The sequence below is a fragment of the Saccostrea echinata genome, unplaced genomic scaffold (genome assembly GCF_033153115.1).
Source record: "Saccostrea echinata isolate AGI-Se365-2 ecotype Australia unplaced genomic scaffold, CSIRO_AGI_Sech_v1 ptg000047l, whole genome shotgun sequence".
In the NCBI taxonomy this organism is placed as follows: domain Eukaryota; kingdom Metazoa; phylum Mollusca; class Bivalvia; order Ostreida; family Ostreidae; genus Saccostrea; species Saccostrea echinata.
In genome coordinates this window covers 5966039-5983277 of record NW_026889796.1, presented here as the reverse complement: position 1 = coordinate 5983277, position 17239 = coordinate 5966039, and the positions used below count along the sequence as shown (strand labels likewise).

General features: G+C 32.1%; 1 protein-coding gene across 1 annotated transcript; it reads left to right on the top strand.

Moving 5' to 3' along the window:
• The first annotated feature begins 2004 nt into the window (after window positions 1-2004).
• On the top strand, window positions 2005-14446 carry LOC133203000 (transmembrane 9 superfamily member 2-like). Its single transcript, XM_061338851.1, has 17 exons — window positions 2005-2168; window positions 3941-4008; window positions 5366-5459; window positions 5722-5849; window positions 6821-6950; window positions 7368-7513; window positions 7818-7935; window positions 8057-8133; window positions 8415-8523; window positions 8738-8870; window positions 9096-9215; window positions 9340-9397; window positions 10902-11061; window positions 11841-11992; window positions 12946-13057; window positions 13241-13412; window positions 14118-14446. The coding sequence occupies exons 1-17, from the start codon at window positions 2043-2045 to the stop codon at window positions 14183-14185; spliced, it is 1971 nt and encodes a 656-aa protein (XP_061194835.1). The 5' UTR covers window positions 2005-2042; the 3' UTR covers window positions 14186-14446.
• Window positions 14447-17239: the final 2793 nt, after the last annotated feature.

The following is a 17239-nucleotide window of genomic DNA, read 5'->3' as shown; positions in this document are numbered from 1 at the left end:
TAACGACTGTAGAATTTGCTAAATGCTGAATTTATACAGGGTTGTTGAAATCCTTGTAACATCAACTTATTTATCAGTAGCTTGCTTTGGTTTAAAAATTGATCGTATAATGCTTTTGAGTATCGATTTATTTGAGAGATATAAACATTTATATGGCAACTTCATAGTACTTTTATATAGAATCGAAATGATTTTTAACAAAGTAATTTAGTAGATGACCAATCACAAAATATGAAAATATACGAGTTCCATTTTTATTGAGGAAACAGTTGTCTATGATGTCAAAAAGCCGTTGTTTAATTATCGTGAAGAGTGGTAGTATAAAGGGTAGAAGAGAAGTCATTTGTTTTATGCTACTGATGTTTAAAAGTTTTGAGATTATAATTCTTCCGAAAATACTTTGTTGTAAAAGAAGGATTTTTATGAAATAACTATATAGATAAAGAGATATATTATAGGTAAGATATGTTAAACATTTTCTCTAAATCTCCCTTAAAGCTAGACTTGTGCGCATTAATAATTGAATAAATAAACTGACAAAGAGATTTTTCAAGTACTTGCCCATGGGCGAGTTACATGGTCAAATTCACTTGCCCTATGCCTGAATTACTTGCCCCACCATAAACTATGAACAGTAGGCCGAAGATAAAATTTATCATTACAAGCGCCCTTTTCCACTTAAAACTAATTATTATCTCTTTTTTTTCCTTGAAAAAAAAGTCACTAAAAATTTACTTGCCCATCCCCAAAATTCACCACTCCCGGGCGTCGGGCAATGGAATTTGTCAGCCCCTGCATTACATATGAATTCAACTGATGAGAGCAATAATATGGTGGGAATTATTGCTAGCAAAAAACAATAATCATATATGCTTATTGAAGAGAGCAATCATTGAATTAATGAGCTCAATAATTAAATTTGAGAGTACAATTAAATGAATTTAATCATTGTTATTTTCAATTTCCAATACAGCGTGCATTAACGAAAATTAATTGACAAATCTTGATATCATAAATTCATTTGAAGAGAGCAGGATCTCAAAATTTAAGTAATGATAATGATCATCTATGAGTGTGATAGATTTCATGAATTACTTGAAAATTTTGCAAGCATCAAATGATTTTCAACTTACTATGAAAGGTATCTTCAAATTAATAAATTATTTAATTAAGACGGTTAATTTGGTGCTCCAAATTAAGAGCCTTGCAGCTAAGTATATACATGGTGACAGGGAGATACAGATGCAGATCAGGACGGTGTACATGTATACTAGAAGTAGCATTCCAGGTCGTGGCTTGTTTGACAAAAAAAAATCACAATTTTCTTTGGAAAATGAAAGATTATTATATATACTGGTATATATTTTTTGTATCTATAAATAGATATGATTGAAATGAATAATCTTAAAATTAAATTTCTTAAACAGCTAAAAGTAACTCATATGCTGCGAATTAATAGATTAATTTATATGTATAATTATTCGGAAGGGGGGTGGGGGTGGAGGTGTTGTATATATAGTTGAAATGCCAACCCCATTTGGACTCAAATCAACGGGGAACGAATCTGATGGAACGTTTGACTAAATAGTCGAAAAGGAAATATTTCCCGACTTCCCTAATCATTAGACAAGTGTACCACATGTATACACAAAAAGTATTTTTCGTAAATATTCTTTGCACCTTTCTCATATTAACTTATAAAATATTTTAGATTTTTAATAATTTATTTCAGAGACATTGATAAAATCTATAATTTCAGAGAGTACACAAAAAAAAAAAATTAAAAAAGTTTTTTTTTCATAGGTAAAAAAAATCCCAACGTTTTTTATATTAATTAAAATCCCTTACTTTGTATATAGACCTACAGCAAAGGGTTTGCTTCAGACCAGTCTGTACGTTGTGTGTTTATTTATTCCCTATGTACATTGCGGGTTTTAAGCTGATCTTCGTTCATGCGCACTTGTGTGAAGTGACGTGTTGGCCATCTTAGATGCGATCATAGAGTTGACACTACAGGAAAAGAAATACCGAAGGCCTTCAGAATGATACTTCGGCTGTCGACATTATTTTTTCTCGCGAGTATTAGCAATGCTTTCTATTTACCAGGTCTTGCCCCTGTCACATACTGCGCAAAGGATGCAACAGGTGCAGGAAACTCTAACTGCAAGGTAAATGCAAAATGAATGTATAGAAAATTGTGTTATTTTATTCGTATTTTGTATATCGGCCATGGCAGACGATTTTATTTACTAATTTACTGGACATGACTTATAGGTTTAATTTACTGTCCACGTGTCACAGTGTTTAACGCATGTTGGGTCATTGTGAAAATCCGTCTTGTCTGTACTCGACAATATCCTGTTGAACACGTTGGTCATAACATTCATCTATAGCAAGATTATATCTACAGAGAATAAGAAAGCGTTTTTCGATATCGCTTGAAATCAGTAAATTGTGTATTAGAGGCATTTTTTTTTACATAACAGTATCAAGGAATATTTTAACCTCTTGCAAGATCAAATTTGATAATTCATCTTGTTGTAAAATATGTGTAGATATCATTTTCATGGTAACAGCTACACACCACACATACATTTTTTTAACAGTAGCCTAACTTATCCACCAAAGAGCCAGACAACATTTAGTTGACAGGTGCTGATCATCATATCAAAAAAGAGTGATGTAATGATCCGCGCCTGTCTACGAAACGAGATCTGGCTCTTCAGGTTAAGTTTTTGTTGTAATGATAAATCTTTGGGTAGACTTGACTTTACTTTATTCCCAGATCTGCAACATCCGCGCGCTCATTGCATTATGATGTAAGATTTACGTCACTCTACTGATTAGGGTTGGTTTTGCACATTTTTCGACTGGTCAGGGTTAGTCATGCACCCACCTGAAAGATTAGGGTTAGTCCTTGCATAAGTTTTTGACTGATTAGGGTTAGTCTCGCATCCATCCAAGAGATTAGGGTTAGTGTCTTGTTCTTTTAGATTAATTAAGAAATTCAGTTGCATCTGTATTTTTTGCATGATCTTAACTTCAACGACATCTCGTTGGTTTTTTGCATGAAAAAAAATGGCTAAGTACAAAAGAAATGGCACTAAGCATACGCAGCACACGCTTCGTTTACAATTAATTTTTGTGTCCTTTTCACTGGATAAACAATATTTATTACTTTTTTTCAGAGAACGAGGTTAAAAACTTTGTTTAAAAACGAAGTTTTAAAGTAAACTTTTAATCGTAGAATTCAATTTTGGGGTCAAAAAAGGGTTAAAACCTCATAATTTTGATTTTTCTTGATCACTCACACGATCTCATATATATTTAAGTTGCCTTCAGCGACATTATATTTTAGTGCGTTTTTCTGGGGACCGGTAAAGTAAAGTGTTCCTAAATCTTTTATATACCCCTCCATTATTAGCTAAATATAATACATTTTTTTTTAAATTATTAAGACAATATCTACTAGTTAAGCAAAACACATTTTGAAAGAACTTGTTTTGATATCCAAGAAAAAGAAATGTGTTCTGTGAACTATGTACATCATCCTTTCATAGAGTGGTAATATGGATTCAGAAAAAAAAGTGATTGTGTGAAATTAATATTAAAATTGAATGATACACAGATGGGGATATAATAAAATTGCAAATCTAATGACAGTTATGTTGACCAAACTATTTTTTAACAATCGTTTTTGCAGGTTTTGTTTTCATTGACACAGTGATCATGATGATATTATCGAATTGTGTCAATCTTAATAAAGCACACACAAAAAAAGATTTGTACTGAAAGCATTTGCAAAGGTTTGGATACACTGTTGCATAAAGTTCTGATAATACTGCAAGTTTAGAATATTGATTGTATAATCATAACACCATGTATCAGTGTTTTATCAACTTTTTTATATAATATTATATATATTTTTTTTATTTTTCAGTCTGATATACCAATATATGTAAACAGGCTCAATTCAGTTGAAACTATTGTGCCTTATGAATATCACAAGTAAGGATTTTAGTTTATTTTTCTGTATTTTTTTTCGTTATATTTAAAGATTTATATAAGTACAATGTAAGTACAACTGAGCATTTGATTAAAATTATTATAAATGTCTGCTTCTGTTAAATGCATTATAGATGTTTAAGTTCCAGATATTTTGAATTTGTTCCAATTTTCAGAGTCAATATAGAAAGTACATGTTCACAGGGTTTGTACAGACCATGAAAAGTGAATTTTGACCCAATCCTTGAAAAGTGCTTAAAAATAATTAAACAGCAAAGTCATGGAACAGTGCATAAACGGCAAGGTTAACTTGGGACCTTTTATGACCCTGTAGATTACTGACAATGGATTAAATATCACTTAACCCATGATGGCTGCATATCTATTGAAAAATGATGTAATTTTTTTTTGGCTTGTTAAATTGCATCATCATTTCCATATTCTTAAAATTTCTTCATAAATCGCCAAAAGTTGAAGCTTTTTTTTCAATATTCAATATTTCATAAAGAGCACAACCTCTGATCCAAAATGTGGAATTATATAATGGTAGATCTGTTTCTGAAGATTAATATAAATTAATACATGTTTTATTTTTTGGATTGATCTGTTTTCAAATACCTGGACTCTCAGAGGAAACTTTGTTAGAGGAAATGAAAGCACCAAGTCTCTACTTTTTTTTTTTTATTGATGTTTGGAATGAGACATAGGGTGATAGTCAATAAATTTGTATATTTACAGGGCCATTTTTGGCATAAAATGAACCTAGTTCTTTGCATGTTAAGGAGGCTGGGGGTCAACAAATTAACCATCAGATATAACTTATCATTTTAGATATGATATCTTAAGCTGTCAGCTATCATTTGGCAAAGAAAAAATTCATACATTTTAGTTTTAAAATTTGATCATTTTTGTATATCTTTATATGGAGCTCTTCTTCTAAAGGAGATCAATATAGTCTAAAAATGGCCACGACCACCCAGCCCTCTTAAGTGCTTCAAATATTTTGTATGGTGCTTGAATTTGGATCTTGAGCTGCTATATAGGCAAAGATTTAAAAAAGGATAGAAAAAATTGTATTGATTTTCCTTTTTATAGCAATAGCAATTAGAAACTGTTGAAAAACATAAATGAGAGGTTAAATGAGCTTACGGAATTTTAAAATTCTCAGTTGTATATAGTGTAAATTCTTTATTTGATTTTTATTGTCCAAAATGAAAAATGCTTGAAAATGGCTTTAAAAGTGCTGGAAAAGTGCATAAAAATGATGTTGCTGGGCTGTACGAACCCTGTGTTTAATGAAATGATGTAAGGTAGTGAAAATGAGATCATGACAGTAAGGCTTATGTCCTTTTTTTGACAGGTTTGATTTCTGTACTGTGGATGAATCTGATTCTCCAGTGGAAAATTTAGGTCAAGTTGTGTTTGGTGAAAGGATAAGGCCTTCCCCTTATTCCGTGAGTTTTTTTTTCTTTCTTTCTTTCTTTTTTTTTTTGCGTATTAGGAATTTTCTTTTAATAATATTATTGTAGTTTAATATCAAACACTATTTAAGAGTTTTAAGTAAAACTTTTTCTTGGAAGTTAATCTATTACCATTCAAAATATGAGCATTAATATTTCTGCATTGACATTAGTAAGATTAATTTCATCTGTAAACTTCATTTCCTTTAGTAGTGGATTAATTTTGAAACATTTAAATTATTTTTTTTTTATATAGTTGTCGTTCATGAAAAAGGAGACATGCAAAAACGTTTGTCAGAAGTCTTATGACCCAAATAAACATGAAGATAAGGAGCGATTGAAGTTTTTAAAGAAAGGAATAGCCAACAATTACTACCACCACTGGTTTGTTTCTTAGTTTTAGATATAGTATTTGTTACAGGAATTTGTATGTCTTGAGATAAGTATATTGGAAAATATACTTTTTAATAAAATAAGATTAATTTTTTTTCTACAAAGATTCTTAAAGTGACACTGTGACGGACAAACGGGAAAATTGACAATGGTAGAATTTTTGCATGACACATGCAAATTTTGTTCAGTTCTTGAAGATATTAGGTTTCAGAAAATTACAGGTTTCAGAAGCTAAAAAATCTAATTTAATGGCGAAAAATAAAAGTAAAAAAAATCTTTGTATAACCCATCACAAAAATATTGCTTCACTTCTTCCTCTTTATTGTACGCATGTGCTGAAAAGTTGAAGAATTTACCATGGTTTCAATTCCATAGATATAAATGTCGAGTGACTGAAAATTTTGATACAATCTTCAAAAAAGATGATCACAACTTATTCCTTACTTCTGCTTGCCCCAATTCAATGTTGTTTACAAGTTACACACTAAAAATAAAGGACGCGTGACCTTGACATTGTTGACATTGACGATAAAAACAAAGCGATAGATACACAACATTTGCTTTTCCGGCACTTATATTTTGCAGTTTTTTTCTTGCTAAACAGTGCAGTGAGTTGTCAAAACTTCGCTATATTCATATTTCACATAAATCTTTTGTTTTGTGATACAATTTACTCAAAAGAAACACATGGTTTTGACTCATTTTGCAACTTTAAAGGTAAACAAAATAAAAATCATAGGTATTTTTTTTTGATCAATTAAAAATGTTGAAAATGATAATAGTATTTTTGAACACTGGTAAGTCGCTGGAGAGGGGGGAGGGGGGTTTCCAAATGCCAAACCATACAGGAAAATACACAAAATATGGTGACAGTTATTAATCATATTAATGAGTTCAAGTTTCTTGATATATGTTTTTGTCAAGCATGCAGTGTATTTAATTACACAGTTTGTTTTTTACAGGATCGTAGATAACATGCCCATCACTTGGTGTTACGATGTGGAGAACAATCAGAAATACTGCTCCAGGGGATTCCCCATAGGTTGCTTTGTGACAAAAGAGGGGAAAAGGAAAGATGCCTGTGTAATAAATGTAAGATTTTTTTTCCCCTGTTCAATTTAGTCAGTTGTTGACCAATTATGTTCCACTTAAGTACAAGTAATGAGTTTGTATTCTGTAGAGTTTATTCAAGAGATAGTTAGATCTGAAATGTTAACATGGATAATTCTAATGACGTCTGTTGAAGCTTACCAGTTTACAACTTAAATTTGTCATTCGTGTCTTCAATATTTTGGTTGTGAACTTTTAACAAAAAAAGAAAAAATAGAAACCATTGTGATTTTCCTAATATCCTTCCTAGTAGATAGTTTGTGTTGGTTAGAAATACATGTAACTGTGAAATTGTGTTTCTATGAGAGTTAATAAAGTACCTTAAATTTTTTGGTAACAGTTTAAAGCCCTGCAAAATTGAAATGTTTTTTTTGAAAGCCTGTGGATATTATTTTAAAGGGTAAATATACAGAAAAAGAAACATATTATTTCTTCAATCATCTGGATATAAAAATCATGTACCACATCCCAGCGGACTCGGAATGGGATAGCAGCTTTGGTAACATAGGGGGAAGGATTGTGTCAGCCAAGGTTACTCCTAGAAGGTAAAAACAAAGTCTCATCTGAGGGGAAAGTTTCAAAATTCAACGCACAATTCTTTGAAATTAAATGGTGATTGCAAAATTAGTGTTCTAACAAGTGAGCCAAAGGTTCCAAAATACAAATCCTGTTGAAAGCAGATATACATTTCAGTATTCGTAACCAGTATTAAGATTCATAATTTTGGACTTACATGTTCCTATTGCTACTTAACACAATTTTAAGGACCATTGTTTAAGGTGTAAGAAACTGGAAAGTTGATTGAGATGTTTTACATTTAAGGTATAAAAATAATGTTATTATTTGCAGTATTAAATATCCTGAGAAAGGCCCCTTCAAGTGTGATGACAGTACAAGCCCCATGGGTATCCCAGCAAATGTGAATCAACCATTCAAGATGAACTACACATACTCTGTGACTTGGGAGGTAAACATTTCATCACGGTGTAGAGTTTAATGTCAGTATTCGTAATCACCCTGAGTTTTGTATTTAGATTCAAAAAGAGACTTGTTTAACATTATCCTAATATGTTTTTCATTAATTGCAGACCAGTCCAGTGAAGTGGTCATCCAGATGGGATTATATCTTGGAGTCCATGCCTCATTCCAACATCCAGTGGTTTAGGTAATTAGTCTATTAAAGGGAGGGGGTCACCAGCACAGAAATAGTCCAACCATGGCACTTTCCATGATTTTGAAGTTTTAGCTATATTGCCTACCTCTCAAATAAATTATAAATAACATCTTCATATACAATCTTTACATGGGTATTTCCTATAATGGGAACTTCTGAGATTTGTAATTTCTGAGTCACAGAAAGCAAAACTGGCAAAAACTTTGATCCAATTGTCTCACTATACCATGGAAGAATTAATCTTTTTAACTGTATTATTTAAATATTTACAGCATTATGAATTCGCTGGTGATTGTGCTGTTCCTGTCGGGTATGGTAGCTATGATCATGTTGAGAACACTTCACAGAGATATTGCTCGATACAACCAAATGGACAATTCTGTGAGTCTGTTTTCTTTCTGTTTTGACATTAACCTCACTAGCAAGACTGTTCATGAATGCATTTCTTACCATTTTACACAAAAGATATCTTCTTTGGAGAAAAAAAAAATGCTTTTCAGTAGAAAGAAGTGAATACAAAATGAATTTTGGAATACTCATGTTATTTAAGTTGCGACTTAATAAAGAACTACATGTATATAATTATATAATACAGGAGGATGCCCAAGAAGAATTTGGCTGGAAACTTGTCCATGGAGATGTGTTCAGACCTCCAAGAAAAGGAATGATGCTGGCTGTATTAAATGGAAATGGTGTTCAAATATTTTTCATGATGTTTATAACTCTCAGTAAGCAGTTTTCCCTATGTATTATTTATTATTATTTTATTTATTTATTTTTTGCTTTATCCGAAAATGTTTGAAATTGATATTGCAAGAGATTAGAACTACCGTAAATGGGATGTTCTTGTCAGTCAAGGTTTTATAGGCTGAAATATGATTGAAAAGTTACCCCCCCCCCCCCCCAGGTTTTTCCAATCCATAGCAACTCTATTTTAAGTATGTTTATTTTAGTCTTTGCCTGCCTGGGATTCTTATCCCCTGCCAATAGAGGAGCTCTGATGACTTGTACTCTGGTGCTCTATGTTTGCCTTGGAACACCTGCAGGATACGTGTCAGCTAGAATCTACAAAAGTAAGACTTAACTTTTCTCAAGCATCCACAGAAGTAAAACTTCTACTTTGCATGTGTTATTACTAGCACATGAATTTTTTAAATTGATTTTTTTTTATGTGTATCTATTAAACATTTATTTTAGTGTTTGGAGGAGAAAAATGGAAGTCAAATGTCATTCTGACAGCATTCCTCTGTCCTGGGTAAGCTGAATTTTAACAATTTTATCTACAATGTATTAACAAATGGCTATATTGTAAACTGGTGAAATACAGCTTGGATTACTAAAATTAATGTAACATGCACTTTGTATGGAAGTATTTCATTCTGAGTAGAAATTGGACTAAACTGTATATCAGAATTTGAATGGAAGCCTTTGGACCATCTTGCTTGTGGACTTTTGGAACTGGGTTGAAATTCATGAATAACATCTTAAAGGGTTTTTATCACGTTTCAAAATCTTTTGATATGACAAAGTTTACATGCTATTAAATTCATATATTTAAAAATCTTTGCTAGAAAATTAATATTTTTGATGTTTCAGCGATTCAAAGTTTGAATTTCTCAATATGCATATTTTGATCGCCGATGTTATGCGCCATTGCTCTGACGTCATAGGTGTCAATCCTGGTTAGGCGAACTACATATTGTGTATACAAAAGGGCTCATTTGTTGTGTCTTTTAAACCTGTTAGAAAATAATTAAGTGATAATTGAATAATTGACAACTTGTAAGGTATAATTTATGGCTTTATGGTGCACAAATGTGCACAAGAAAGGTTTTAGGAAGAATTTTCCCCAACTTTTCCTGGACTTGGTCGAGAGATAAAAGGGGGGCCTTTCTCTGCAAATGCGATGGTGTTTATCTCCATTCAGAACAATTGTTTATGCCCGATCGATCACGATTTTTTTTCTCCTGTCCTATAAAATATTTTAAGGAAAGATACTTTTTAAAAAATAATAAATGACAAACACGCATTTTTTAAAAGACGCACAGAATCTAGTAGGAATGTTGTGAACTTCGTAATGGCGTACGGCGCCATTGAAGAAGTGTCATTTCTAGTACATGATATGCACTGCTAGAACAGATAGAAGATATACAGTATTTATTTATTTATAATTAATCAAAATAATAATGAAGAGGAATTTAAAATTCCCATATTTATAAATGTTTACGAAGTTAAACTTTAGTAATTCGTTCTATTTAGTTGAAGTCCCGAGTTGTCAACGGCTTCGTCTTCGGTGACCTCTCTCCAATTGTTGGCATATTTTCGGGTTATTTCTCTCTGCTAGACGTTCATACCTAAAAGAATGACCGTCCATAACCAAAGGAACATAGTCTATGTCAAAATTTCAACCGGCCATACTGTGTATTCTATTTATTTAGCGTAAAAATCTATTCAATATATTTTTTTCTTACGATAAGCTTTACGAGTTCTATTGACCATTGACACCTATGACGTTTCAGTACCACGTGACCCCTATCTAATTAGTGGAGATTTTTACTTCGAGGACCCTATATTACGGGCATTTTATCGTCTAATTACGGCCGTTTTCAACATTATTTCATAATTAAACGGTAATAATATGTTTCAAGAATATAAAAGTGTTTCATTTTTAATAAATCTAGATACGTGATAAAAACCCTTTAATAGATACAAATGTACGTTAACCCAATGCTTATGTTAGTTATCAAATTTTGTTACAGAACTGTTTTTGGAATATTTTTCCTGTTGAATCTCGTGCTATGGGCTGAAGGAAGTAGTGCTGCCATTCCTTTCTCAACACTTATAGCATTATTGGCTTTGTGGTTTGGTATCTCAGTTCCCCTCACATTTGTAGGTGCATATTTTGGATACAAAAAAAGGGTAAGTGGTAGATAAAGAATTGCTGATTGTTGCTTTACATGTACTTGTATTTTATTTGTTTGCCATCCTTTTTGATCAAGGAAAAAGAAAGGTGCAACAACCCCCCTCCCTCCCCCTTTCTAAAATACAAAAAAATCTGCCAAATTACATATATACTGTAAGAATCCACATGTAAATGTATAATGTATATATGCATATGGATATATCTAATATACATGTATCTGGTGAAATTAAAATTATTGAAGACACCCCTCCCAACCCTCTGCTTCTACATGTTCACTAGGGGTGAAACGATACGCCTCCTTCACTATACGATACGTATCGTATAATTTTGTCTCGGTTCGGTTATTTTTGATACAATACATTTTCATAAAAGGAAACAAATTCAACGTTTTATGTTTTGTTTCACTGAATCCAGTCACTTACCGGTAATCTACTTGCAAATTAACTAGAAGAAGTTGATTAGAATGAATTGGCTGTTAAAGATTATTTTACATACTGTCAATCCTCCAAAAATTGTTTTAAATTTTTTTTTATGTTGAGTAGCGTGTTTTACCTATACCAAACCCGACTGAATAACGATCCTGACAAAAAAATGAAAGGAACCGAAAATGGAGATTTTGCACTGTGTATCAAACCGAGAAAAAATACTGCGGTGAATCGATACCGCAGTGAACCGTTTCACCCCCTAATGTTCACATTTCCATTTTCACATCAGTGATTATCTTGTCTCTGAGATCATTATTTTTTTAATTAACTTGGTAATTTTTTTTCTTCAGCCTATTGAACACCCTGTCAGAACAAACCAGATCCCAAGACAGATTCCAGATCAATCGTTTTACACCAAACCCCTCCCAGGAATATTGATGGGAGGTGTTCTACCATTTGGTTGCATTTTCATCCAACTCTTCTTTATTCTCAATAGTATATGGTAAGAATTTCAGCACAAGTTCAGAATTATATGAAATTTTAATATAGACTAGACTACATACACAGGGGTAGACATTATCTTTCTGATTCACATGCCTTTCAGTCAAGTGAACTCAAATTTTGACTTGTCCAAATGTAAAACTTGGTTTGTCATAATTTAGATAGAAAAAATCAACTAAATTTAATGTTCTAAAGCTATGAAAATCTGTCTATTTGGTTAGTTTGAGTTGCCAAATCAATGTGCTGGTGAAAAATTTTTGCCACATGCTGAATTTGTTTCCAATTTCAGTAGAGCCCTTCTGTTTGTTTGGATCCCCCCTTCTCAAAAAAATACTTTAGCAAAGATGACTTAAAAGTACAGCAAGAAAACAATATTGTTATATTCTTTAAGTGAACAGAAAAACTACATTATAATATTTATTTCATAATGAAAAAAAAAAAATTAAGAATGTAGTCATATGGAGAGCTTATTTTTTAACTACTGTGAACGAAAACTGAATAATGAACCTGATTATTAAATGAAGGTTAGAATGAAATGACCTATCTAGAAATGTTACAGAGGAATTCCAAAGGCCAAAAATGTGGCATTCCAGGTGGAAGTCAATTGTTCAATTTATTATTTAATTTACAAACTACAGTGTAATGTAAAATAAAGATATACATTTCTATCAGAAATGTTCACTTGTCTGATCCGACAAGAATGTTGCTAGGTTCACTTGCCTAAACTGGGAATTTACTTGCCCCAGGCAATTGGACAACCATTAATGTCTATCCCGGAATAAGTGAATACATGAACTTTTCAAAAGATAAAAAAATTTCTATCAAGTTTTATAGCTGCAAGTACTATAAGAAAAAATATTTTCTTTATACATTTGTTAAATTGAAATGTGTAAAGCTAAACATAATAGCTAGCTCAGCTGTTTCTAAGATTCATTTATAAATTTTACTTTTTAGGTCACAGCAAACCTACTACATGTTTGGGTTCCTGATGTTAGTTTTCATTATACTTATTGTGACCTGCTCCGAGGCCACGATCCTACTGTGTTATTTCCATCTCTGTGCTGAAGTAAGGCTTTACTAAGTTTTAGTCTGTGCAGTGCTATACCTCATTAAATGATGTCTTTAAAAAACAGCATAGCTTATGTGTGAGAGATATTTCACAGTAAATGTTAAAAAAACAAAAGTTAAGTCTATCAAAGTCATTTTTTTGAACAATTTGCAAAGAAATAAGCTGTTGAACATTTTGTAGGATTACCATTGGTGGTGGCGTTCGTTCCTGACCAGTGGTTTTACAGCAGTGTATCTGTTTGGCTACTGTATTCACTATTTTGTCTCCAAGCTGGAAATACATGGAGCAGCTAGTACCTTCCTCTATTTTGGTTACACATTTATCATTGTGTTCCTCTTCTTCTTGTTGACTGGTGAGTTCATTTTTGTACCATATACATGTAAATCTCTAAATCACTAAATTGCACTTTCTTGTAGAATTTCTTGTAGATATGAGAAATTATCTTTAAAAAGGAAACAAACTTCACAATTCTTGCTCCATGCAAGTGTGCAAATTCTCTAGCACCAAGAATCAGTTAAATGGATTCTGTATATTTTATTGGAAGGAGGGTTTTTTTGGGGGGGGGGGAGTATTTGGTAACACAAATTTTGCGTGAGTTAAGTTGTAAAGTTTTTAAAAAAGAACAAAATTAATGTCCCCTATCAAGTATTTTTTAAATATTTTTACAAAACCATGTTTTCACAAAATTACATCCACCACAAATTAAATGATTTTAGAGTGATCAAATAAAAATGCTGTCGAACCTCATGATTTTTGCTTACAATATTGAAATTTATGGACTAAGTTTAAGAATGATGATTTGATGTGCATGATTTTATGTTTGTTTTAATATATTTTGTTTCTCAAAATTCCTCAATTTTACCAGAATTTGATTTCAGAAATATTAAACATTTAATGAAATATTCTATAAACACTGGTGTTAACATGTATACTTTAAGTTTTACTGCATATGTATACGGTAAACTCTAGCCAAAAAGGCTGGGGGAAATTTGCAATGTTCTCAATACAGTGGATGCACATTTCTATGCATAATGTGTTTATTTTTTTTTTAACCTAGGAACAATTGGTTTCTTTGCCTGTTTCTGGTTCGTCACCAAGATCTATGGAGTAGTGAAAGTGGACTAGGGTAAATACAGTGTATGTTACAGCCATTCATTGAGATACCAGCAATGGTCCATCATGGAGGGAGTACACTCATAAAGCTCATTAGAACATGTCTGCCTGTGATGTATATTATAGGAGGAGAACACAAAATAAGGAATTCATGCACATGTATGGACAACATTTGTCCCAATCATGGAACTAAAAATTCACCACACAGAATATGGTACATGTATATACAGCGTAGTAGATGAAATTACCATTTTTCAGAGAACGGAATAGGGATAAAGATTGTGTGTTTTATGTTTTAAAAATTATCAAAGTCGAATCTTTCTAAAAATAAGTGTAAAATTTTAATATACAGGTGTGAATTATCCATATACTGTAGATTGATTTTAAATTTCTTGTAATTAATATGGTGTGGTCAAGAACATGAGGCCATCATTAAAAATATCATTGTTTCCCCTAACCCGACCTTAAAGTTTGAAGTTGGGTAGGTAGGTAGGTAAATAATTTTTTTTATGACAGCAGCTTTGAAAATACATTCTGAATTTCTAATAAGAACGGGTTTTCATGAAATTGTATTTTATAAAAGTTGATAAACATTAAAAAAAAATATTTGAATAATCTTCTTAAAAAAAACTTTTAAGTCGGCGTGATTTAATTGGGTCAGTCGCGTTGGGGGAAACAAAGGTATTTTTTATTTTGGCCTGATTGCTTTTGTTTATGTTTTCAGGTATGGCAAAAATTTGAGTCATAGACTTAGAAATTTTGATATTTTTGTATCAAATTGTGTTGGACTTGTATTTATTGTAGGATGTTCTGTTTATTCTAAAAAATTATTAACATTTACAATCTTTGTATGTTATGTTAAACTCATTGGATGTCTGTTGAAATCCATTGTATGTTATGTGGAATATCATCGTAATGTGCATTATTTGACGTCTGTCTTGTTAGAAGCTGTAGAGGTTTAAATTTACACACAAAGGTCTGTTATTTTTTTTTTTTTTTTGAAATTAAAAAATTAAAAATCAATCTTTAAGAAGAAAAATTATATTACATAATTTCTTTATGTATATAATTCACTTTAGTGTTTCATTAACATTTTTATGTTTTCTGAGAGTGTGTTTTGTCTGAGGCTTAGCTCATTAAATGTGTTTGTTATGCATACATATCACCAAACTTATCTTATTGTTGTTGACCATTGAAGTGATTCTATTTTGGGGTCATGACCCTTGTATCAATTCATTGGTGGATTCTATATGGTAGATGTTTACTCATGACACTCACAAATTAATATTTAAACATGTATTTGGGAAGAACTTTCAGTAGGTATTGTTTATTAATATCTCTTCAATGTCATTCCTTTACTCTGTACATAAATTATGCATTCTTTTGTTTTTTGTTTTGCTTTGAAATATTTTATTGAATTTATCAAAAGGATTGGAAAAAGTTCCAACAAGTTACTGGTTCCTTTCCTTATTATAACAATATGTCATGCAAAATAGTTAAAAGAAATGTGAATTTTACAAGAAGTAATACTATGTTGTATAACACTGTGAGAATGCAGAATGCATTTGTTGTTAGAGGTAACCTGGTATCTTATTTTGGCATAGATCATACATTTGTGTAACAGGGAATACATGTGAAAACTATTAAAAGACATTGACGCATATTTTGCACAAACAACCTATATTTTTTCATATTATTCTATTGATACAAAAGTATTTGTAAAATATAGCTTAATTATAACTTCATGTATAAATTGTAGACTGATGGTATGTAAAGACTTGTTACATACTGTGTGGGTGAAACATTTGCAAGTTTAAAGTATTGAAATAAAACTACAAATTGAAAGGCTTTTCCCTGTTTTTTAAAATTATTATTACAAACACAGGTTTTGGTTTGAATCTTGTGTAATGCAATTATGACACGTAGGGAAAAGGGTTGACCAGACTGGGATTTGAACCTGTGACATCTCGGGGGCTCTCGCACCACTTTTTGGTACGGGGGCCGGGGCCATTCAAATTGGGAAAATTTTCGTCATTTTGGGGAAAATTGGGAAAACCTGGTTCCTTATCGAAGCCAAATCAGCTTACAAATATTGGTGGCATGCACTAATTTATACAGTGCAACGCAGAACTAGTTTGTTTCACTCTCACTTGTTGGCGATTAAGTCTCATCGATTTAGATTTTTATATGCCTGTCTTTAGACGGGACGTATTATGTTATGGCGTTCATGTCCGTCTGTCTGTCTGTTAGCTTTTCTCGTGTCCGGCTCATAACTTTAATACTATTAGGCCTAGGATTATCAAACTTTGTCAGCTGATACTTCTTGGGTAGAAGGTGTAAAATTAATAAACCTATTTGTTATAATTTATGCCTATACCACAGGAGATGTATAAACAAATATTATTAGGAATGGAAAAATCATTGAAATCCTTGTATCAAGGTTGACATGATTTTGTTGCACTCTAAACTGTTTATTACAGTTGAACAATATTTGACGGGCGTATCATGCTATGGCGGGGCACTTTATTAAAAAAATATTTTGCCATAAAAGAATTGGGAAATTAACACTTTGCTTCTGGGGAAAAAAATACATTTTTTGCATTGGGAATGGGGCCGTTCAACAACCCCAATTATAGGGAATGGAGAGCCCTGCATCTGCTAATGAAATATGAAAACAATGAACTGTAAATCAAGCTCTTAAGTCCATCGGAACAATACAAATTGGGAGCAGAGCAGACACTGACCTCTAAAATCATCAGAGGTGGGATAAGGTGCCATGGAGGAGTAAGCATCCCCTGTCGACTGGTCACACCTTGCTGTGTGCTCCTTGTCATGATCAGAACCGATCATCCGTAGAGGATTGAGTGTGAAAATAATGGCCTAACAATTTGTATGAAAACCGTCGGTCAACATTCGACTTGAAATAGATTGTATTAGCTTACAAGGTCCTTGTATCAACCATAGAATTTGGGAAATGTTGACTTTAAATGAGAATGTTGATATCCTAATATCCTATAACTTATTTGTCAATAGCTTGTCTAATTTTAGAACAAGCTCATTTGGGAG